Below are 25,005 nucleotides of genomic sequence, written 5' to 3'. Positions count from 1 at the left end.
GCGCCCGTGCGCATGCGCACACGCACACGGGCGGGAAAAAAATCGCCAAAAATCGCTTGTGCGCATGCGTATGGGCCTCCCCCGACCCGGAAGTGCACCAGAAATGACCTCTTCCGGGTCGGGAGAGGCCCATACGCATGCGCACAAAGGATTTTCGGCGATTTTTTGCCGATTTTTTAGATCGTCGCTGCGCCGCGCGCCGTGAGAGCGGGCGGCGGCAGCGGGCGGCGGGAGTCGTCGCGGGCCGGATTGGAAGGCCGATTGGGCCGCATCCGGCCCGGGGGCCGTAGTTTGGGGACCCCTGGCTTAGGCCTCTCTGCGTAAGCTTCCATCTGCCCTGAATTGGTTTTGATATACTGCCGGCCTCAGTTGGTGGGCCAAGGGAAAAAGTGGTGTTGGGTCACAACCTGGCTATTCAGCGTTTCCCTTAATATACTCAATGCTTGAGTGTGGGTGGCGATTCGGAATACAATTCTGTGGCCAGAAAAAAATGGGTTGTGCAATGACATCTGGGTCCTTGGTATCATACAGGGGTTTCCAAAGTTGGGGCTCCAGCTGTTTTTGGACTACAACTCCCATCATCCCTAGCTAGCAGGAGCAGTGGTCAGGGATGATGGGAGTTGTAGTTCGAAATCAGCTGGAGGCCCAAGTTTGGGAAGCTCTGGTATAATAAGTCCTTTGTCTGCTAATTGGGAGAAGCGGTAAAACTAAGTGGTAGGGCATCTACTTTACAGGCAGGTTCAATCTGTGCCCTATCCAGGTACAACTGCAGCTACAATTGGCTGCCTGAAATGCTGAAGAATTGGTCCCACTTAATATATTATAGACTATCCTGAGCCAGATGGACCCGTGGTCTGACTCGGTATAAAGCTTCCTAAATTCATATGCAGCATATAATCACATATGTGTGCAGAGTTTGTGCAGACGCGCAACGAAGTTGCTGTTGCGCTCGAATCCTGCTTGTGGGTTTCCCATAATGGGTATCTTGGGACGTGGGTGACTCTGTGGTTTAGACCAGGCTTCCTCGAACTCGGCCCTCCAGATGTTTTGAGACTACAATTCCCATAATCCCTGAACACTGGTCCTGCTAGCTAGGGATCGTGGGAGTTTGTAGGCCAAAAACATCTGGAGGGCCGAGTTTGAGGAAGCCTGGTCTAAACCACTGAGCCACTTGGGCTTGCCAATCTGAATGCCAGTAGCGGAGTGAGCTCCCGTTGTCCGGTCTCAGCTCCTGCCAACCTAGCAGTTCAAAAGCACACCAGTGCAACTAGATAAATAGGTACCACTGCGGTGGGAAGGTAAACAGCATTTCCTTGTGCTCTGGTTTCTGTCATGGTGTTCCGTTGTGCCATAGCAGTTTAGTCCTGCTGGCCTAACGACCCAGAAAGCTTTTCCGTGGACAAACGCTGGCTCCCTTGGCCTGAAAGCGAGATGGGCGCCGCAACCCCATAGTCGCCTTTCACTGGACTTAACTGTCCAGGGGTCCTTTACCTTTACCTTTTATCTGGTTGTCACCTGTGAGAACAGGTGGATACTGATAAGCTGGAACGTGTCCAGAAGAGGGCAACCAAAATGGTCAAAGGCCTGGAAACGATGCCTTATGAGGAACGGCTTAGGGAGCTGGGTATGTTTAGCCTGGAGAAGAGAAGAGGTTAAGGGGTGATATGATAACCATGTTCAAATATATAAAAGGATGTCATATAGAGGAGGGAGAAAGGTTGTTTTCTGCTGCTCCAGAGAAGCGGACACGGAGCAACGGATTCAAACTACAAGAAAGAAAATTCCACCTAAACATTAGGAAGAACTTCCTGACAGTAAGAGCTGTTCGGCAGTGGAATTTGCTGCCAAGGAGTGTGGTGGAGTCTCCTTCTTTGGAGGTCTTTAAGCAGAGGCTTGACAGCCATATGTCAAGAATGCTTTGATGGTGTTTCCTGCTTGGCAGGGGGTTGGACTGGATGGCCCTTGTGGTCTCTTCCAACTCTATGATTCTATGATTCTATGATGCTGGACTAGATGGGCCAATGGCCTGATCCAGCAGGCTTTTTTTTAGGTTTCTAAAGCCCCCCCCCCCGGGGCGCCACGTTCTTGTGCAAGCAGATTTGGGAAAATGTGTAACTCTGTTTTGCTTAAACCCTGAAAGGCTCTCGGCTAAATTTCCTGAGCCCTTGGACAGCTAAATGGAGCAAAGATCGGAAGGCCATTTCTGATGAAACACATGTCTGTTCACATGAATTTGCCAAAACGCATTTTGGACCTCTCCAACCTGGCTCGCTCTAGATGTTTTGCACTACGACCGGTGCTTTTCTTCTAGGAAAAACGGTGTACGCTTGAGAATTTAAAAAGCACTGATGATGACACTTCTCAGGCTCAGCCAAGCACAGCACGATGAGAGCTGTAGTACAAAAACAGACGGAGGGCCCCAAGTTTCTCTCTATTTTAATTTTAATTTATTTGATTTACATACTCCCCTTCCCAAAATAAAAAAAAGTTGGGGAAGGAGACTGAAAGGAACGCCATCCATTCGGGAGGGCGAGGAGAGAATTTGCTTCTTGTGCATCGGCAAAAAAGAGCGTTTGTTTGCGTTATCAATATCCGGTCACTGAGCAAACACTCTTTCCCATGAGTTTATTTAAGTGCTCAATGAGCAGAGCAGAAAAAGACAGCACAGCTGTTGTCAATTGGGCACAATTCACCTGGTATACAAAGCAAGCCGGCCGACCCGACTTCACCTGCTCCGTTCGGCGGCGTTGGCGCTTCAGAGCTGGGCAGCGGTTTCCCCCCACGCTCAGTTTTGTGCGCGCGCAGACGCATGTAGCACGTTTCATGTGCTGGGCTGAGTGGTTTGTGCTCTGGAGATCTTCTGCCACCAGGCACCGAATGCTTTCATCTCTCCCTGGGCTGATTAACATGCCCCAGCTTCCTCCACTCTCTCTCTCCCTGTAATGCAATAATCTGATGCTTGAAACTTCCTTATCAGATTTGCTGGCTTTAAAGAGATTTCGGCTGCCAGAGGTTCTGGTGCTGTGTTTGATGTGCCTCGTTTGCCTAAGGATGGGAGGGGCGGGGTGGGAGGGAGGGAGGGAGGGAGGGACGACAGCAGGAGGAGGGAGGGGGCGCACCGAGAGGCCTGCAGGAGGATCAATCCAGGCTGCTCATTTTCATCCGCTGAAGGCTTACATCACAGCCCCCAGCAAGAAAGGAGGTAAGAGAAACACGCACAGAGATAAGGAAATCAGGCTGCCAGAGAAGCCACAGGAACCTGGTACCATATGTGCCAAAGCCCTCCAGAGGCTCCTTGCCAGCCAACATGTGCAGAGACACAAGCTGCCAGCCACATGGAGCATAGAATCATAGAATCCTAGAGTTGGAAGAGACCACAAGGGCCATCCAGTCCAACCCCCTGCCAAGCAGGAAACACCACCAAAGCATTCTTGACATATGCCTGTCAAGCCTCTGCTTAAAGACCTCCAAAGAAGGAGACTCCACCACACTCCTTGGCAGCAAATTCCACTGCCGAACAGCTCTTACTGTCAGGAAGTTCTTCCTAATGTTGAGGTGGAATCTTCTTTCTTGAAGTTTGAATCCATTGCTCCGTGTCCGCTTCTCTGGAGCAGCAGAAAACAATCTTTCTCCCTCCTCCATATGACATCCTTTCATATATTTGAACATGGCTATCATATCACCCCTTAACCTTCTCTTCTCCAGGCTAAACAGTGCTATGAGCCTCTGCCACAGCTACGAGATACATACCTGTTAGGGACAGACTGGGCCCAGGTGTGGAGGAAGGGGGTGGGGTGGGGGTGGACCGCCCCGGGTGTCACCACTGAGAGGGGGATGAAAAAATGCCAGGCGGCACTCACCACGGGGCCTGCAGCATGCCTGAGCCACGCATCTCTTCTGGGATTGATGCGGTGACTTGGGTGCCCGCAGGCTCCAAGCTGCTTCCCCCCCCCCAGCTATAGGGCGGCTGAGTGGGAGGAGGCAGACAGACTCCTCGGAGACCCCATGGAGCGTCCTGCCTGGCTGGCCCCGCCCCTGGGCGCAGGGCACGCACTTTCACCCCAGGCACCCGATCGGCTTGCTCTGCCACTGGCTGGGCCCCCAAGAATATGGATCAGGGGAGTGGTCCAGGACAGGGAGCCAGCGATTTCTGGGGTGTAACATCACCTGCAAGACTCGGAGCCCGGGGAGGAGGGAGAGTCAGGGCAGTCCGTGGCGGAGGAAGGGACAGAGGAAGGAGGGATGGTTCAAGTGAGGGATGGGTCAGTAGGGATGGGTCCCCCGCCCCACTGTCTCCTGGAACCAGGAGGGGCTTGAAATAGGGAAGATCAGCGACATCTTCCATGCAGGAGACGTCTCAGGTTGCGGGCGTGCAACCCTTCAGAAGTAGTGCTCATGTTCAAATTGCGACCACGTGGAGATCTCTGGTTGGTAGGTTGGCGACTGACATCTCCACCCGGCTGGCCCCTCCAGCTTTCTTAAGCACGTCAGAAGAAGAGATTATTTATTGCATTTATATCCCACCTGTTTCTCCGTGGAATCCTTGGTTCACCCCCTTCCTCCGTTAATCCCCACAAGGACCCTGTGAAGTAGGCTAAGAGTCTGTTACTGGTTCCAAGGTCACACAGTGAGCTTCATGACAGAGTGAGGATTCGAACCCTGACCTCCCAGATCCTAGTCTAACCACTACACCACCCGGGCTTCCTAAAGTACTTCTGCTAGGGGGCGGCTCTATAAATTAAGTAGGTAAATAAATACGGGGAAAGCCGAACGTCACTTAGAGAAGGATCCTGAAATAGATTCCTCAAAGCTTGAATTTGTTTTCTTCTGGATTGTTTGATTCAAACCACTTTGAGGTTTTCTCTTCTGAAATATGAAGCGGAATAGGAATGAAATGAGCAATTCCCATTGTCAAAATAGGCACCTAGGCATTCTGATGTGGCAACCGCACCCTAAGTTTCAGGTTTGGCGATTAGCTTATATACAGTCGTACTTTGGAAGCCAGACGCCTTGGCTCCCGAACCGATCGTCTCCCGAATGATTGAAACCCAGAAGCGAGTGTTCTGGTCTCCGAATGATTTTCGGAATCCGAATGTCCGGCATGGCTCCCGATTGGCTGCAGGACGCTCCTGCAGCCAATCGGAAGCTGCACTTGGGTTTTCAAACGGTTCCGGGAGTCGAACGGGCTCCTGGAACACATTCTGTTCGAAAACCAAGGTACCACTGTATCTGAGTTTCTGACACTGGTCAGAGGAGGGCATACAAGTTGGAGGAGCAGAGGCTCCCCACTCTCGCTGCAACGGCATCCCTAGGGCCCAGACCTGTGGTTGGCAGGGGTTCATGTGCTGGGTGGCCATGCCTGAGCCTCAGCCGATCCCCCCCCCCCCCCGGAGGCCTTTGGGCAGAGAAGTCTGGGCAGGTGCTCCGAAGGTGTGCCGCTGCCTCCTTCCTTCCTTCCTGTCCTCTCTTGACACCACCATTTGTCTAATTAATCAAGGCTCTGTTGTCAACAAGCCTCGAAAGCAGCCTTGCTCATTTCCTCTCGAGCGCCAAACAAACAGAGGCAAACGCAGGGCTCTCAGCCGCAACCGGAGAGCAGCTAAGTTCGACCTGCCGCAGGAGTCCATAAACTACTTCGGTCTGTTTCCACAGGTTCCCTTCCCGCAAAAAAATAAAATTCAGGCGAGAGATGGGAAGCTCAGTACAAGCCGCATGGAGAATCTTATTTGCTGTTCTGCAATTTATGATGCCTTTCTAACATGCGTGTCTGCAACACGCTTAGCCTGCGTCTGTCAGAGAGACGGTGACCCGGATTGCCCCCACAATGTTTATTTTGAAGGGGAGGGGGATTTTCTCTGGCGATGTTTTCAGCCTGATACATCAATATGGGTTCCTGCTTTCTGAAGTTGGGGCGGGGCATTTTCTGAAAACAGGCTAGGGTGTGTGTGTGGCTGTTCAAATGAATCTTGCAGCTTTTAAGCTGACCTCATCGGTTTTTGGAGACTTGTAACTTCTGAGAGTTGGCAGCCTTTGCCTTGCCCTGGAGCCATGAGTCACTGAACAAGAAAATGTCACAGAGGGGTGAATGGTTATTAAAATCACAAAGCGGCACACAGTTGTCCTGTAGGGTTGGGTGATGTATAGATACATTATCAAAAATGGTTTGAAATCCGTATCAGGATATTGGTTTCATAATATCAGACATGGTGATATATCATGGAATTTAGAGTTGGAAGGGACCCCAGGGGTCATCTAGACCAACCCCCTGCAATGCAGGAATCTCAGCTGAAGCATCAGTGACAGATGGCCGTCCAACCTCTGCTTAAAAACCTCCAAGGAAGGAGAGTCCACCACCTCCCAAGGGAGACCGTTCCACTGCTTCTGTCATTATTCCTTCTGCCCCTGTTGCTGTGTAGAGTACTATAAAATAGTTGTTGTAATAATATGTTAAATGTAAGTAAAATCTACAGTCATACCTCTGGATACGAATGCTGCGGGTTGCGTACAACACGGGTTACGAACGTGTTGAACCTGGAAGTAACGGAATGGGTTACTTCCGGGTTTGGCAGTTCACACATGCGCAGAAGCGGTGAATGACATCATGCACAGAAGCACTGAATTGTGATCCGTGCGTGCGCAGAAGTGCTGGCGCGGAGCTCCGGAACGGATCCTGTTCGCATCCAGAGGTACCACTGTATCAGCTTTAAACCCCTAAGTAGTCGAAGTTGCCAGGAAATTACCCTGTTCGTCTCTACATAGCTCCATCCTTATTTCAGGCGTTGTGTTATCTCAGTACATCACAATGTTTAGCTGGTGAACACCAGACATTGCTCAATCCTAGATCCACCAGCCCAAAGGAGGGTTCAGGGGAGGGGCTGGGTTCAGGAATACCAAAGAAGAATGTCAATAACTCTAGAATGATCGGTTAAAAGAAGGTGTAGACTTCCAGCAAATCAGCCTGCCGGGTCTCCCAGCCTTTGCAGACACTGGACGGACACCGCAGCAAGGAGATGGCTTGTCCGCAACCAAGCTAACATGCATTTATGCACAAAGCAGCATACATCAGTTTGCCCAGGAACCTCCCCTCCCAACAGGCCGGTGAGGCCGTGGGTGGCAACTGTCCAGAACTTCTCCCCTCTCTGGGCCTAGAGCCCAGCATCCCAAGGCCTACCGATAAGCACAGCTTCAAAGCCAGCCAATTAGCATGCATCAAAGCAAGTGAATACATAAGCATGTATGAGCTCACTTGTGCAACAACGGCCAATTAGTTCGGGGTTATCTTGACTGCCAAGATGGCGTTTGTGGGCCTTCCGGAACATTTCACCTTTGGCTCAGCAGAACCGGAAGGATGAAGGAGCAAAGCACCACAGAGGCTCAGGTGCAAAAGATAAAACGGACAAGGAAATAAGAACATAAGAAAAGCCTGATGGATCAGACCAGTGGCCTGCCCAGCCCAGCATTCTGTTTTCTCAGTTGCCCCTCATGGACAGTCCACAAGCACAAGAGCCCTCTCCCCTCCTCTGATTTCCTGCAGAGGGAAGAACATTGCCATCCTAGCTAGTAGCCAGAGGCATAGCAAGCCCAGGTGGTACCCGGTGCGGAATTTTTTTGTCACCCCCCCCCAACACGCCGCTTTGCCACGCTTCTGTACGTTCTTGGCCTGCCATCTGCATGCAGAGCCTATTTTGGAGGCAGCCATGCTGTCACGGTCCGGTCGGCGGGCGGTTGAAGCCCTGGCTGAGGACGTCAGGACCAGAGGCAAGATGGTGGTGTAGAAGCAGGAACAGGTGCAGGGTTGAGGGTCCAGCAGCAGGCAGTCGCAGGGTCAAGGAGCAAGGCAGAGGCGAAGGTCTGGGAGTCAAGGAGCAAGGCGTCGGCAAGGCAAAGGTCCAAGGGTCGAGGATCAAGGCGTCGGCAAAGGCGAGGGTCCAGGGAGCAGGGAGCAAGAGGCCAGATGCAACCAGGCAGGGATAGCGTTGCTGTGGCAAAGAGCTGAAGGGAAATGCTGAGCTTTTATCCCTCCCAGCTCTTGCCACCAGGTGCAGTGAGGTATCAAGTGGCCTCACCTGAGTGACCACTCCTTGCTTCTCCAGCACAAGCTGAGGCCTCACCTGAGTGGCCACTCCTTGCTTCTCCAGCACAAGCTGAGGCAGGCCCCAGTCCTGCAAAGCATTATAGGCCCCAGAGCCTGACTCCTGCCCATACTCCTGACACATGCGTCTGAATCCCAGTTGCTGGAAGCCACAGGAGGGGAGAGTTGCTCTTGTGCTCGAATCCTTCTTGAGGGTTTAGCATGGGGGCACCTGGTTGGCCACTGGGAGAACCGGATGGCTGGCCTAGATGGACCATTGGCCTGATCCAGAGCAGGCTCTTACGTTCTATGATTCTTATGACCAGAGCCTGGACTCCGTGAAGGATCAGCTTGAAACCTTGGAGCCCAGAAGGAGCCCAGGGTTACAGGGGATGTTGTTGGCCTTTTAATGGGCCACATGCAACATTCAGGGGGTAGAGCCTCTTGTCAAGGAATCTCTAGCCCAGGCTGTAAAGATCTGCCACTTGGCCCAGGACATCGCTGAGACAACTTGCATGTTCTGCCTCCGCAGTACTGGTGCTAACCATGGTCCTGGAACCTACACCATGGCCCCTCTCCAAGGTGCTGATCCTCACATTGCCTAGTCTAGCCTGTTTGAGGGACAGTGGACCAGCCCCCTGCTGAAAACGTTTGCTGACCCCTGGTCTAGCCCAGTGGTGGCGAACCTATGGTGTGCGTGCCACAGGGGGCACTCAGAGCCCTCTCTGTGGGCACGCGCCCCATCGCCCCAGCACAGAGCCGGCAGAAGGCGAGGGTGGCGCATCGAGTCCTCCGCTCAACTTGTGTCCAAGTAGAAGCACCTCAGGTGGGGTGTCGAGGGGTGCAAAACAAAGCCACAATACCCAGGATGTGCATTTTCCCTTGGGGAGCCTCCGCTGTGGGTGGGGAGGGCGCAGCGCTCTGCACGCTCTCAGAGGCGCGCTGTCGCGTTGGCGGGCCGCTGAGAGTTCCGAGCAGCCGCCTTCCTCTTCCTCCTGCTGCGAGGTTGAGGTTTTACACATTCTCCATCCAGGGCCAATGGGAGGTGCCGGGCAGGGCGCGTAACGCGGGAGCCGGCAGGGGAGGATGGCATCGCTGGCAAACCTCAAGAAGCCTACACACACACACACACACACACACACACACACACACACACACACACTGAGACAAGCCTAGCAAAATTTCTCTGTGCATCTGTAGACTCCCTTGGAAGGTGCTGGACTTTCCTTCCTTGGGGTTTTTTTCAGAAGAGGTTTGATGGCCAGCTGTTGGGGATTCTTTAGCTGTGGTTCTTTCATTGTAGGGGGTTGGACTAGATGACCACTGGGTACACCATCTGGAACACTGCAGTTCTAGGACTCCGTCTCTGATCACATCTGGCTGGAAAGGAGGTGGGAGAGACATTACTTCATATTCTCCAGAGTCCCCCCCCCCCCGAAATCTCACCCACAGGCCAAGTCCCGATATGCCTTGTGTCAATTTGCGTTGCAGGGAGTTGGTTAGTCACAATTACTACATGGCAGGGGGTTGGACTAGATGACCTTTGGGGTCCCTTCCAGCTCTGCAATTCCAAGATTCTAAGTTAGACCCTGCCTGCTGCCATTTCAGCATGCTTTTTCTCGCAAAACAGCACTCTCGGGGACAAACTAGACATTTGGGAGCTCCCCCCCAAAAAAGATTTCAGAGGAATACTTTCTATCGGGAAATCTTAACAGGGTGGCTCAGCACGACTTCAAAGCACACACAGGGTTCCCACCCCCCTTTACCGGGGAGTCAGACATACTTCCCGCCTGTTGGATTGAAAGTAATGGACTTTCAGCTTCTGCCCTGGTGCCTCTTCTTTTATAAACCCTGGTGCTTCAGCAATGGTGAACGTCTGGCTGTTAGTTGTGTGATAAGGGGCTCCGTGAAGCATCTGCAACTTTCTTTTATAGATTCCTGGTTTGTAACGAGCTGCTTAAGACGATAGCTGCGCCTGTTCATCCTCTGGTGGATATTAACAAGGCTTTAGCGAAGGTGGAGAAATGATTTAAGGAACATAGATAAGGATGCGCAGACCAGCCGCCACGCAGGCTGCAAAGGCTTTGAAGTCCTGCCGTTGGAAAATGGACAACGTGTTAAAAGATGAGTTTCTACAAGAAGAGACAGAGGAGCGCAGAGGGACGATGCCTTGCGCATAGCAAGGATAAGGCTATACTGTATTCCCAAGTAATATTGCCTGGCTTATTGGCCATCTTCACAGGGTGATGTAGGAGCAAAAAAAGTTAATGCCAATCGAGTGCCAATCGAGGGAAGTCATAGTCCTGCTCTATTCTGCTTTGGTCAGACCACACCCGGAATACTGTGTCCAGTTCTGGGTACCACAGTTTAAGAAGGATATTGTCAAGCTGGAAGGTGGTGGGCAGAGGAGGGTGACCAAGATGATCAGGTATCTGGAAAACAAGCCTTGTAAGGAGTGGTTCAAGGAACTGGGTATGTTAAGCCTAGAAAAGAAGAGACTGAGAGGAGATATGATTGTTGTTGTTGTTTAGTCGTTTAGTCGTGTCCGACTCTCCGTGACCCCATGGACCAGCGTACACCAGGCACTCCTGTCTTCCACTGCCTCCCACAGTTTGGTCAAACTCATGTTCGTAGCTTCGAGAACACTGTCCAACCATCTTGTCCTCTGTCGTCCCCCTCTCGTTGTGGCCTCAATCTTTCCCAACATCAGGGTCTTTTCCAGGGAGTCTTCTCTTCCCATGAGGTGGCCAAAGTTTGGAGCCTCAGCTTCAGGATCTGTCCTTCCAGTGAGCACTCAGGGCTGATTTCCTTTAGAATGGATAGGTTTGATCTTCTTGCAGTCCATGGGACTCTCAAGAGTCTCCTCCAGCACCATAATTCAAAAGCATCAATTCTTCGGCGATCAGCCTTCTTTATGGTCCAGCTCTCACTTCCATACATCACTACTGGGAAAACCATAGCTTTAACTATACGGACCTTTGTAGGCAAGGTGATGTCTCTGCTTTTTAAGATGCTGTCTAGGTTTGTCATTGCTTTTCTCCCAAGAAGCAGGCGTCTTTTAATTTTGTGACTGCTGTCACCATCTGCAGTGATCAAGGAGCCCAAGAAAGTAAAATCTCTCACCGCCTCCATTTCTTCCCCTTCTATTTGCCAGGAGGTGATGGGACCAGTCAGTGGCCATGATCTTAGTTTTTTTGATGTTGAACTTCAGACCAAATTTGGCGCTCTCCTCTTTCACCTTCTCTAATAGGTTCTTTAATTCTTCCTCACTTTCTGCCATCAAGGTTGTGTCGTCTGCATACCTGAGGTTGTTGATATTTCTTCTGGCAATCTTAACTCCGGCTTGGGATTCGTCCAGCCCAGCCTTTCGCATGATGAATTCTGCATATAAGTTAGCCAGCTCTGAGTATCTAAAGGCTTGTCACATAGATTGAGCAAGCTGGTTTTTCTCCTGTTCTGGATGGTACGACCCGAACCAATGGATTCAAGTGACAAGAAAGGAGATTCCGATTAAACGCCAGGAAGAACTTTCTGGCCGTAAGAGCTGTTGTACAGTGGGAGAGGGTTTTGGGGCTCGAATCCTGCTTGCAGGGGCTCCCTGTAATGAGCACCTGGTTGGCCACTGTGAGAACAGGATGCTGGACAAGACGGGCCTCCCTGGGCCTGATCCAGCTGGCTTTTCTTAAGTTTGGAGGTTCTCAGCTCCCTTCAGGGTAATGGCTTCGATCCCCACATTGGGCAAATGTTGCCTGCCTTGCAAGAGTTTGGACTAGATAACCATTCTGAGACTACAATTCTATGAGTCTCCAAATGCCACACACTGGATCCACACCCCAAATTGTCCCCTCTGCCAAAACGGAACCGGGTCTCTTCCCCATTCCCCATCCTTGCCCTCGGATGCCTTTGTCTTGCTGCTAATTTGCATGGCAAAGAGCTTCCTTAATGAGCTCCCTGGTAGGGAAACAGCTGCGGCTGTCATGGCAACTGCAGGGCTTTGACACCCCTCCCTGGGAGGAGTCTCAGCAGGGGTACCCCCTCCCTGCCTCTGCTCCTCCCCCAATTCATCCATCTCCCCCTTTCGGCCAGGTGTGGGGTGTGTGTGGCTGTCTCTGTTTGGGGGGGATTCCAGATGGGGAGAGGGAATCCCCTCGCCTTGATGGGCACCCAACCTCATTAGCGTCTTCGATTTCCTAGGGAGGTTGCGCTAATGATTGACTCGAGTCGGTCTGATTCTTATTTGGGGAGGGGGGAGTGCCGTGCAAGAGAGAGAGGGAGCACGGCAATGAAAAATTCATGGGACCATAACTAAAACATGACACCCCGCAAGGAATAACCATCCATTCCATGCGAGCAATTTTGCTGGGAACAAATGATGCCCGTGCAGGGAGGGGAAGCAATGCTTTATTGCAAATAATTAGGAAACTCCATTTTCCAACTGCATGGCTCATTGGTAGAGCAGAGGGTGGCAGGGTCAGTCCCCAGCAGCATCCCCAGGTAGAGCCTTTTCCTCCTGAACACTTGCTTGCCAGCCAGTAATTCCCCAACTTTGGGGTCTCCTGCTGCTGTTGAACTACAACTCACATCATCCCTGACCACTGGTCCTGCTAGCTAGGGATGGTGGGTGTTGTAGTCCAACAATGGCTGGAGAAGACCCCCCAGTTGGAGAAACACTGTAATACAACTTCCTTGGGTTCCTTGTTTGTTTGTTTATATCCCACCTTTTTCTCCAAGTTGCTTGTCCTTCTCTCCTCCCTTGTCTCATCCCCACAACAACCCTGTGAGGTAGGTTAGGCTGAGAGGCAGTGGCCGGCCCAAGGTCACCCAGGGAGCTTCATGACAGAGTGAGGATTTGATCCCTGGACCTCTGTTGGTGCATCCTATAATTACATTAGCTTTTTTCTTGGCTGTTGCTGCTACTGCTGCATCACACTGTTGGCTCATGTTAAAGTTCATTCCCTGAAGGCAACTCCAGATAAAAGGGTCTCAGTGGGTCATTGGGGAGGGGGAACCTGCTAGGGAACTGCCTCTACTAGTCAACACAGCCTGGTGGACATTATCTAGGAATGGAGGGAGAAATTTTCATCAGTTTGCACCCGAAGGCTAACGCACCTGATCCAAACCTGTAAGGGAGCCAGAGACGGGTGCTTCTCCAAATTTGTTTCATCGTTCTCCAAGGAATGTGTCCCAAATGCATGCGCTAAGGTAAAGTGTGCTTATCAGTGCTTGTGAAAGCGACATACAAAACCACATTACAGTGGCACCCTGGTTTTTGAACATCTCGGAAGTCGAACGTTTCGGTTTTTGAAACAAAATAAAAAAAGTCCCTTCCAGTTTTGCTTTTTGAATGCCAAAAACCCAGAAGTAACTGCTTCAGTTTTCGAATGCTTTTCGGAAGTAAAACGTGCCACGCAGCTTCCGTATTGAGTTTTCCGTAAGTAAATGCTTTCGTGAGTAAATGCTTCAGTTTCCGAATGTTTCAGAAGTCGAACAGTCTTCTGGAACGGATTACGTTCGAAAACCGAGGTACCACTGTATTTTGGAGGAAACTGCGCTGCAAAAGTGTTTACATTAGGGCAAACGGCATGCAATAAGTGGTGCGTGTTAGAAATTAGCAGGAAAACGCTGGCAAATTTCCCTGCGCCCCGCCATTTGAAACCTGATGTGGAAATAAAGATTGGGAAAAAATGGGAAACTGAGAGAAACCTAAACCAGACTATTTGCTGATTCCTTTGGACAAAGCAAAATGTCTCGTGCCAGCTCAGAGTATTGAGCTGGCAAAGCCTCTGTTTCAGAAGCAGGAGGTCCCAGGTAGGGCTGGGAGGAAACCCAGAGCTGCTGCCAGTCAGGGTAGACAGTATGGAGCTTGATGGACCAGTGGTCTGACTCGGCGGGAGGCAGATTTCCGGCTTCCCTCTGAAGCTGCAGAGAAATGGAATGCCTGCCCTCCTGCTTTTGAAACATCCGGCTGCCTCTTGGGCTGTGGCCGGTGGTTTGTTTTCATGTTTCTCTGGAAGCAGCTGGGTTGTGATGCATAATAGCGGGATTTCCTTTGCACCGTCGCTTCGATAAAAACCTTTGAAGGCCCACGGGCTGGGAAACGGCTGCTTGCTTGCTTGCTTGCTTGCATCCCGGCCTGCTGCAGCGCTTGCCTTCCCGAATACCTCGCCCTTGGCGTTCCAGCCGAGAGCTTTCCGTGGATCTAGGAAATTCACCCTGGAGACCCAGTCAAGGAGCAGATTTCTCTCTCTCCCTCCCTCTGTCGTGACTGCTGCCGGCTGCTCGCTTGGCAAGCCGGAGAGCCCAGATGAAGGGGGCACAGGGAGATTCGGCTAACAAGTCCCCCGTTTGCTTCAAAGGCAGGGATGGAGTCTTCAGGAACATGGTTGCAGAAGACTTGACGAAGCGGTAAGGGATTGCGCGGGGACGAGATCAGAGGATGCCGCCGCAGCCAGAGCCCAGTCAAAGAAAATCATTCCCCGAGAAGGGAGCCACAGCACCGGTACAGCAGATTCATTTTTTCCAGAGCAGTGGTTCCTTTTTCTTACTCGCTGAGATGCATCAGTTACAATTTGCTTTCCGTCTCCCGCAGCTGTCCTCCCGGGGAATGAATAGGGTTTGGTTTTTTGTGTGTAGGGGAGGGTAGTATCACCTTGAGAGGCACCTGAAGTCTTACGTACCTAACGATGTCATTGGGCCACTACCTCCTTGGGGGTGGGGTGAGGGTGCTATTGGGCAGTATCTGTGGCATCACTGCTGGATGGCGCTCAGGGTGGCCCTCACCCTCTCTCGTGCTGTGCAGTTTTGGAAACTTAAAAAAGAGTTTTCTTTTCTTTCTTTTCTTTTAAAACAGTAGGTTTCTGTTTTGGTAAAATCCTTGTTCACTTGGGTGGATGAGCTATCCTGCAAGCTCTTCAAATGGGGGAGGGGAGCGCTTCGAAAACAACACCCTTCCGCCATGAGAGTCTTTTTGCTTTTTATTAATGCATTTTCTGAGCTAGAGTGCAAGAGAAAGAAAGAGAGAGAGAGAAAGAAAGACAGAGGGAGAAGGAGAGAGAAGGAAAAAGGGGGAGAGAGAGTTTATTGGACCTAAGACACGTTCTCCATAAGAAAAGAACTAACTGTATGTTTTTTCCTAGGGCAGCTTTTCCCAACATGGTGCTCCCACCCAGATCTTGCTGAACTTCATCTTCCAGCACCTGTTCTGGCTGGGGTGGCGGCGGCAAGTTATAGTCTGGCAACATCTGGAGGGCACTGGGTTGGGAAAGGCTGTCTTAGAGCAGAAATGGAATTTACCTATGTTCATCTTTGGGATTGCACAGGCCCTAGGAAATGAGGTAATACTTAAGAAATCCCACATGAGTAGGACTGTTCATTAAGACCTCGACCGCAGACCCACCACGGGCACCTCTGCTTTCAGGCTCAGGCTGGTAGCAACTGGGGGAGCATGACCTTCTCGGTGGTGGCGCCATCAATTAAGGAGCGCTTTCCCTAGGGAGCCTTGCTTGCCGCCTACTTTACTGGGGCTAAGGCGAAAGGTGAAGCAGATTTTAATCTCCTGTGGTGTTTAAAATAATAGAATCATAGAAGTGTAGAGTTGGAAAGGACAACAAGGGTCATCTAGTCCAACCCCTTGCAATGCAGGAGTGTTCTGAATGGGGTAACTGTGCCCCTGAAGGACCAGGTGCGCAGCCTGGGGGTCATTTTGGACTCACAGCTGTCCATGGAGGCGCAGGTCAATTCTGTGTCCAGGGCAGCTGTCTACCAGCTCCATCTGGTACGCAGGCTGAGACCCTCCCTGCCCGCAGACTGTCTCCCCAGAGTGGTGCGTGCTCTGGTTATCTCCCGCTTGGACTACTGCAATGCGCTCTGCGTGGGGCTACCTTTGAAGGTGACTCGGAAACTACAACTAATCCAGAATGCGGCAGCTAGACTGGTGACTGGGAGCGGCCGCCGAGACCACATAACACCGGTCTTGAAAGATTTACATTGGCTCCCAGTATGTTTCCGAGCACAATTCAAAGTGTTGGTGCTGACCTTGAAAGCCCTAAATGGCCTCGGTCCAGTATACCTGAAGGAGTGTCTCCACCCCCATCGTTCTGCCCGGACACTGAGGTCCAGCACCGAGCGCCTTCTGGCGGTTCCCTCGTTGCGAGAAGCCAAGTTGCAGGGAACTAGGCAGAGGGCCTTCTCGGTGGTGGCGCCTGCCCTGTGGAACGCCCTCCCAACAGATGTCCAAAATGAAAACAATTACCAGACTTTTAGAAGACATCTGAAGGCAGCCCTGTTTAGGGAGGCTTTTAATGTTTAATAGATTATTGTGTTTTATTTTTCTGTTAGAAGCCGCCCAGAGTGGCTGGGGAAACCCAGCCAGATGGGCGGGGTATAAATAATTTATTATTATTATTATTATTATTATTATTATTATTATTAGCAGGAATCTTTTGCCCAATTTGGGACTTGAACCCGCAACCCTGAGATTAAGAGTCTCATGCTGTACCAACTGAGCTATATTGTGGTGAATGTTCTTTGTTTGGTCTTGTATATACAGTGGTACCTTGGTTCTCAAACTTAATCCGTTCCGGAAGCCCGTTCCAAAACCAAAGTGTTCCAAAACCAAGGTGCGTTTTCCCATAGAAAGTAATGCTAAGTGGATTAATCCGTTCCAGACTTTTTAAAACAACCCCTAAAATTGCAATTTAACATGAATTTTACTCTCTAATGAGACCATTGATTTATAAAATGAAAGCAATAAACAATGTACTGCAGTCACACAATCAATCAGTCAATCAGTAGCTGAACTGGGTTCCACACAGTCACAAAAACAAAACAAAAAAGTCACAAAAAAAGCAAAATAAAGAGCAAAAACAGACAGACCTCAGCGTAGCACTCAAAACGGAAGTGTGGCACTCAAATCAGAAGTGTAACACTCAAAATGGAGCACGTTCAGCTTCCAAAAAAAGTTCGCAAAACGGAACACTTACTTCCGGGTTTGCAGTGTTTGGGTTCCAAGTTGTTTGAGTCCCAAGGTGTTTGAGAACCAGGGTACCACTGTATAATGTTACTGTTGGTCTCCTTTTCGGTTTTGTTTCTGTGTGCATTTCAAATTGTCTGCATTGTAGATGGATTGGTTTGAACTTTTGACACGTGGAAGTGTTTGACTCCTTGGATTTTGATTGATTGATTGATTGATTGAGAGGCTGGATACAGTCGTAAGCAGAGATCTGCAGTTGAATCAGGCCAGTGGCCCCTTCTAGTCCAGCATCCTGTTCTCACAGTGGCCAACCAAATTCCCAAAAATATGGAAAGCCTGCAAGCAGGAGCCAAGTGTAGACCCCTCTCCCCTCCTGCCATTTCCAGCAACCTTCCAAAACATTGCTGCCTCCGAAAGCGAAAGGAGAGCATAGTCGTTGTGGCTAGGAGCCACTAATTGTCTTATCCTCCAGGGCAGAAGTGTTTTAAATCAGTCGATAAAATAATTCTCTAGAAATGCACCTGCCATTCTTGGGAAAATGATCTCCTGGTGCAGGAGTTACTCGCAGTTTCATTTCTTCTGTGCTGATGTAAGCTGCTTGCTTAAAGGTAAAGGGACCCCTGACCGTTAGCTCCTGTTGTGAATGACTCTGGGGTTGCGGCGCTCATCTCGCTTTACTGGCCGAGGGAGCCGGCGTACAGCTTCTGGGTCATGTGGCCAGCAGGACTAAGCCGCTTCTGGCGAACCAGAGCAGTGCACGGAAATGCCGTTTACCTTCCTGCCGGAGTGGTACCTATTTATCTTCTAGTCCAGCATCCCGTTCTCACCGGGACCAACCAGAGTAAGGTAAAAGGTAAAGAGAACCCTGGACAGCTAAGACCAGTCAAAGGCGACTCTGGGGTTGCGGCGCTCATCTCGCTTTCAGGCCGAGGGAGCCGGCGTTTGTCCACAGACAGCTTTCCGGGTCATGTGGCCAGCAGGACTAAACTGCTTCTGGCGCAATGGAACACTGTGACAGAAACCAGAGCGCCTCATCAAACCTACCGATAAATCCGGCCCTGCGCGCTGCCCTAAATGCTTTTCTGCTGTGGACGCAGAGATAGCTATAGCAGCTACCGGTAGTAGCCCCTGACAGCCCCCTCCTCCTCCACAAATTTGCCTTTTGAAGCCATCTAGGTTGAGTGGCCATCCCTGCTTCCAGTGGGGGGGAGTTCCGTAGTTTAACTGTGCGCTGCGTAAAGGAACTCCTTCCTTCTCTCTGTCTTGAATCTTCCAACATTCAGCTTCATTTAGAGGCTTGTGAGTTCCAGCGTAATGGGGGAGGGGGGCATTTATCTGTCCGCTTTCTTCACGCAAGGCATAATTTTGCAAACTTCTCCGCCCCCTCAATCACTTGGGATGAGGCGTTCGCCCCGAAGTCCCTGCCGTCCTGCTTTTGCATTTGCTTGCAAATGGTTCCCCCAAAGGTTGCATTTAAGTGCGTGTTTTAAAATGTGATACGGTTATTTCTAAATGTTTGGGCGCAGGCCGGACGGTAGAGGAAAGGGAAGCTGGTGGGGGGGGGTGGTAAACAAGAAGGAGAGAATGAGATAGTTTGTGCCATTATTTTATGTTGCAAATCACCCCACAGGGCACGGACGGAAATGCGGTTTATGCATGTGCTAAATAAATAAATAGCAATAAAAATATAAAATGCTTGCGTGCATCTTCGGGATAAGGCAAGCTGCAGATTAAAATGATCAATGAATCATAGTTGGTCGGGGTGGGGTGGGGGTCAGTATTTTCTGGTGTGGTCAGTTTCTTCAGTGTCTTCGCTTCCTTTTCCATCCTGGCATCCTCCAGATGTTTTGGACTACAAAACCTCTGGCGGGCATCAGGTTGGCAGGGGCTGCTGCCCTGGGAAGCAGTCAGCACAATGTACTGTAAATCCACTAGAACTGATGGGAATTGTAGTTCAGAACTTCCAGGGCAGTGTTAGAAACTCAGCTATATAAGCCAGATGACAGCTATATAAGCCAAACTCAGCTATATAAGCCAGATGACAAATGTCTTCTTAATCCAAGGTTGCGGCTCTAAAGTCTTATTTTTCAAATGATGGGACTGACTGTGATAGATTCTCTGCTAAATATCTGGCTTGTTCAGATGACCAGTTAAGAGCTTTGAAAAATGAAAGACGAAAAGTCTCTTGATCTGGGGACAGCCCACATATATATTGGCCTATTCTGACCTCTTTTTCTTAATGATCATTCATAACACAAGAATACTCTTCACAGCGGTGAGCAGGACAGTGGGGTGGGGGGGTAAGTAAAGAATTAACTACAACTTTGTTCGCCGTTCTGGCTCAGGCTGCACAGAAAAAGCAATTTGCTTCCTGGAATTCATTCCGATAGTGCGGATAAAACACAACGGATAGAATTCTACAAGATGGGATACTAGTGTGTGAAAACAAGGTCCAAGGATCCCCAGGTGGAGGTATAACACCTGGGCATCTTCCCTTGGTTGCAAGCGGTCGAAAGGCAGCTACAAAATGTGCCTGTGTTGCAGACAATTATCAGTAACATCCAAGGCGACATGATGACAATAATAAATGTCAAATATCAACTCTTTATGAAATCTATACAGAACAGTAAACAAAATGAATTACATAAAATATGAACTCTTGTGGATATCTTCAAAACCAAATAAACAGATATCTCCTAAGTCTCTGAAAGTCTCGAAATAACGAACTCTATAAGTGGATTCTCTTCAAAACATGGAACCAAATGAACAGAAATCTTATAAGTCTCTGAAAGTCTCTGTAGACCAGGGGTGTCAAACTCAAATTCATCGGGGGCCGCATCAGCAGTTTGGTCACCCTCAAAGGGCCGGTTGTATCTGTAGGACAATGTGTCCACTCTTTATTATCATAAATTATTGTCACTGCATTCAATTATTACTGTTTTTTGTAATAATGTAAGTAATAACTAGCTCTGAAAGCAGAAACATAGTCAGAATAATGGCAAGTAGATATTCAAATGTACAATTATTGTACAATTTATTGAAAAATGATTTTTGGTAACTGCACTGCGTGGTACCTGGAGATGCTGGGGTCCTTCTGCATGCAGGACAGATGTTCTGCCAGTGAGACACCACCCTTCACCAAAGGGACTGGCTGAGGTTGACTCACTGGAGCTGCTCTCCTGGTTCCAGGGTTTTGGGCCAGAAGTATAAAGCAGCATCCTATGTTTCTGAGGAGAGGGAGAGGGAGAGGGAGAGGGAGAGGGAGAGGGAGAGGGAGAGGGAGGAAGGAAGGAAGGAAGGAAGGAAGGAAGGAAGGAAGGAAGGAAGGAAGGAAAGAAAGAAAGAAAGAAAGAAAGAAAGAAAGAAAGAAAGAAAGAAAGAAGGGAGCAGGAGGGAGAGAGGAAGGAAAGAGGTGAGAGAAAGAAGAGTAGGAAAGAAGGAATAAAGAAGGAAAGAAAAAGAAAGATGGAGAGAAGACAGATAAAGAAGGAAGGAAGGAAAGAAAGAATAAGAACGAGAGAGAGGAAGAAAGAAAGGGAAGGGGGGGGTCGTCGCCTTGATTCAGCGCCAGAAAAGAGCGCGAAGGGACCCAGGGGCAAAAAGCATTTTCCCGGCCCCAGCTGTTTGTCAGCGCTTTGTTGGCGCGGCGCTTCAGCAGCAAGGTCCCACTGCTGGGTCCCGCTGGCTGGGGCGCTCGGCGGGCCACATGACGAGGTCTGGCGGGCCAGATTTGGCCCCCGGGCCTTGTGTTTGACACCCGTGCTGTAGACTATACAAGACTATGAAAACACTGCTATTACCCATTACTGTGCTGAAGAAGTAATTACGAAACAGTGGACTATATCTGGAAACACTGTACATCGTGACAGTTTATTAACCACTTCAGCATCGTTGGAACACTATAACTTGACTTTTTGCCATATTTACTTGATTTATGACCAGCAGATACTTTCAGAGACTCAATTGAGTCCTGCATTATTGTTTATGTTTCGAAGAGAATCTTCCAAGAGTTGTTTACATTGTCCATACATGTTTCGTTTTTGTTCTGTTGGTATTACAAAGAGTTAGAATCATAGAATCGTAGAGTTGGAAGAGACCACAAGGGCCATCCAGTCCAACCCCCTGCCAAGCAGGAAACACCATCAAAGCATTCTTGACATATGCCTGTCAAGCCTCTGCTTAAAGACCTCCAAAGAAGGAGACACCACCACACTCCTTGTTAGCAAATTCCACTGCTGAACAGTTCCTACTGTCAGGAAGTTCTTCCTAATGTTTAGGTGGAATCTTCTTTCTTGTAGTTTGAATCCATTGCTCCGTGTCTGCTTCTCTGGAGCAGCAGAAAACAATCTTTCTCCCTCCTCTATATGACATCCTTTCATATATTTGAACATGGCTATCTTATCACCCCTTAACCTTCTCTTCTCCAGGCTAAACATACCCAGCTCCCTAAGCCGTTCCTCATAAGGCATTGTTTCCAGGCCTTTGATCATTTTGGTTGCCCTCCTCTGGACACGTTCCAGCTTGTCAGTGTCCTTCTTGAACTGTGGTGCCCAGAACTGGACACAGTACTCCAGGTGAGGTCTGACCAGAGCAGAATACAGTGGTACTATTACTTCCCTTGATCTAGACGCTATACTTCTACCGGTATTGATGCAGCCCAGAATTGCATTGGCTTTTTAGCTGCTGCATCACACTGTTGACTCATGTCAAGTTTGTGGTCTACCAGGATTCCTAGATCCTTTTCACATGTACTGCTCTCAAGCCAGGTGTCTCCCATCCTGAATTTGTGCCTTTCATTTTTTTGCCCAAGTGTAGTACTTTACATTTCTCCTTGTTAAAATTCATCTTGTTTGCTTTGGCCCAGTTGTCTAATCTGTTGATATTGCATGGTTGCATATGGTCACGTGCTGCTCTGTTTTTGATTCACATCAGTGTTGCAACACAGGGGTTTGGTTGGTTGTATTGTATTGTGGCCAATCTCGTTCGGCATCTCACAGTGGCCACCCAGATGCCCACAAGCAGGATCTGAGCACGAGAGCAGCTCTCTCCTCCTGCGGTTCCCAGCAACTGGTATTTAGAAGCGTTCCTCCCTATTACCATGGAGATGGAGCCTAGCCATCCTGGCTAGTAGCCACTGAAAGCCCTCTCCTCCTCCATGGATTCGCCTCCTCCTCTGTCAAAAACATCCATGTTGGTGGCCGTCGCTACCTCCTGTGGCAGGGAGTTCCATAGTTTGTGCGCTGCACAAAGAAGGGCGCTTCTTCCTTTTATCAGCCCTGAATCACCTGGGGGGCACCAGGTTGGGTTTGGTGGCAGCGGCGGCTGGCTTGTGCAGGAGGTTTAGTTTTGCTGATGGCAACGGAGGAATGGAAAACTCCAGAGGGAAATCCCCTGCTGTCATTTACCGCGCAACAGTAACGAGGACAAACTAAATAAAAAAATTCCTTCAGTAGCACCTTAAAGACCAACTAAGTTTTTATTTTGGTATGAGCTTTCGTGTGCATGCACACTTCGTCAGATACACTTTTCGTGTGCATGCACACGAAAGCTCATACCAAAATAAAAACTTAGTTGGTCTTTAAGGTGCTACTGAAGGAATTTTTTTATTTTACTTCGATCCAGACCAACACAGCTACCTACCTGTAACGAGGACAAACTAGATTGCCACCAGCGCAGGGTGCTCGTTCATTTGCCTGCTCGGCAAAGCTTGTCACTTAACGATGAAAGTCTCAGTTTGAATCTCTCATTACCACTCTCATTACCGCAGTCAGGGATGTCGTAGAATCGAAGAGTTGGGCGGGTATCCCCAGCGGTCATCTAGTCCAACCCCCTGCAATGCAGAAATCACAGAGTGTTGGAATCTGTATTGGAGTCAAACTGGGGTCAGGTGTTGTTGTTTTTTAAATGTACAACTCAGAGGGACGGTGTGCATGCCGCAGCCCTGGTTGACTTCTCTCAAAGCGAGGAGTGGATTGGGTCCCTCCATTGAGCTGAATGGAGAGGCTTTGGCAGGTCAGGGGATTCTGTGCGCCTGCCTCCTCCTATTACTCATTTTTCTTTATTTGTGTAGCCGAACCGGCTGCAAAGCAAAATACATAAAAACAAGATAAAATACACTGCAAAAGATGAAATAATGATTCAAACCAGGCATTCTGTCCTATAAAAATGAGCTCCACTTATCATCCATGCAAACCTTTCTCAGAATTGCCACTGTAATGGCAAAATGGGCTGCCCACTCAGAAATGTTAAAGGGACCTAATAGAAAGTTGATCACTTATTTATTTCAGAAAATTCACACACACAAACAGCTCACATGAAGATTTAACAATAACAAACACCAGGAAAAATTTACAGCCATACTTTAAAACTTAGAAAAGTTGAAATTCTAAAACAGATGAGAACTACAGCAGAGAAGTGCAACTAAGATTATCAAGGAACTGGCATCCAAATCTTATGAGGAACGGTTGAAGGACCTGGGTATGTTTAGCCTGAGAAAGAATAGACTGAGAGGAGATAGAATAGCTATCTTCAGATATCTCAAGGGCTGCCACATGGAAGAGGGGAAAAGTTTGTTTTCTCCTGCTCTGGAGGTTAGGACTCGAACCAATGGCTTCAAGTTACAGGAAAGGGGATTCCAATTAGAGAGCTGTTCGACAGTGGAAAGGGCTGGACTCTCTTTCCTTGGAGAATGTTAAGCAGAGGTTGGATGGCCATCTGTCATGGCTGCTTTAGTTGAGATTCCTGCATTGCAAGGGGTTGGACTAGATGACCCTCGGGGTCACTGTTGACATGAGTCAACAGTGTGATGCAGCAGCTAAAAAGCCAATGCAATTCTGGGCTGCATCAATAGGAGTGTAGCATCTAGATCAAGGGAAGTAATAGTACCACTGTATTCTGCTCTGGTCAGACCTCACCTGGAGTACTGTGTCCAGTTCTGGGCACCACACTTCAAGAAGGATACTGACAAGCTGGAACGTGTCCAGAAGAGGGCAACCAAAATGGTCAAAGGCCTGGAAACGATGCCTTATGAGGAACGGCTTAGGGAGCTGGGTATGTTTAGCCTGGAGAAGAGAAGGTTAAGGGGTGATATAATAACCATGTTCAAATGTATAAAAGGATGTCATTTAGAGGAGGGAGAAAGGTTGTTTTCTGCTGCTCCAGAGAAGCGGACACGAAGCAGTGGATTCAATCTACAAGGAAGAAGATTCCACCTGAACATTAGGAAGAACTTCCTGACAGTAAGAGCTGTTCGACAGTGGAATTTGCTACCAAGGAGTGTGGTGGAGTCTCCTTCTTTGGAGGTCTTTAAGCAGAGGCTTGACAGCCACATGTCAAGAATGCTTTGATGGTGTTTCCTGCTTGGCAGGGGGTTGGACTGGATGGCCCTTGTGGTCTCTTCCAACTCTATGATTCTATGATTCCCTTCCAACTCTACGATTCTGTGCTTTGCACATTAGTTCCTGTGTGCTGAAGGTCTCTCTCTCATTCCCCCTCACTCACCTTTTCCTTCCCCTCTTGTTTTTCAGGGTGTTCAAGAAAGCCAGTCCCAATGGGAAGGTAAGCTTCACCAATTCTTTGGGTTTCTTTCGTTTGGGGAAGTGGGAGGGAAGAAGATGGAGGGGAAAATGGGATTTTGTTCTTGTTATTTATTTCTGGGAGTGGGGAACTTGCATCCTCCCTCCCTCTGGATGCAGGACTCAGGCTTCGGAATAAAGTCTTCTGCTAAAAGCTTTAAGGCATCAATGAGTGTGGCCCGCCATCAAGGCAAGGCACAGCAGGTGTAAGGCATGGCTACACAAGCTTTGCATATTCTAGATGGATTATTGAATATTTCTTTATTTGATACATGTTTTATTACAACTTATTTGCATTGGATCGGATTCTTATGGGGTGTGCCATCTTTGTTGCTTATTTCATAGAATCACAAAATCATAGAGTTGCCCATCTGCTTCAACCCCCTGCA

At 49.3% G+C, this 25,005-nt stretch overlaps 1 protein-coding gene across 2 annotated transcripts in view; it reads left to right on the top strand.

Moving 5' to 3' along the window:
• Positions 1 to 25,005, top strand: part of ARRB1 (arrestin beta 1) — a 118,501-nt gene that overhangs the window by 49,950 nt on the left and 43,546 nt on the right. The window contains exons 1-2 of one of the 2 annotated variants that reach the window (XM_060273991.1): positions 14,061 to 14,476; positions 24,569 to 24,599. In XM_060273991.1, coding sequence (XP_060129974.1) covers positions 14,376 to 14,476; positions 24,569 to 24,599 — 132 coding nt within the window. In that variant the 5' untranslated portion in view covers positions 14,061 to 14,375. Of the gene's footprint in view, positions 1 to 14,060; positions 14,477 to 24,568; positions 24,600 to 25,005 lie in introns of those variants that run through there. The other variant, XM_060273992.1, reaches the window with a different exon arrangement.

Source organism: Zootoca vivipara, chromosome 4, assembly GCF_963506605.1.
Source record: "Zootoca vivipara chromosome 4, rZooViv1.1, whole genome shotgun sequence".
NCBI lineage: Eukaryota > Metazoa > Chordata > Lepidosauria > Squamata > Lacertidae > Zootoca > Zootoca vivipara.
The sequence above is the reverse complement of the archived record's forward strand: the minus strand, read 5'-3'. Positions and strand labels throughout refer to the sequence as shown.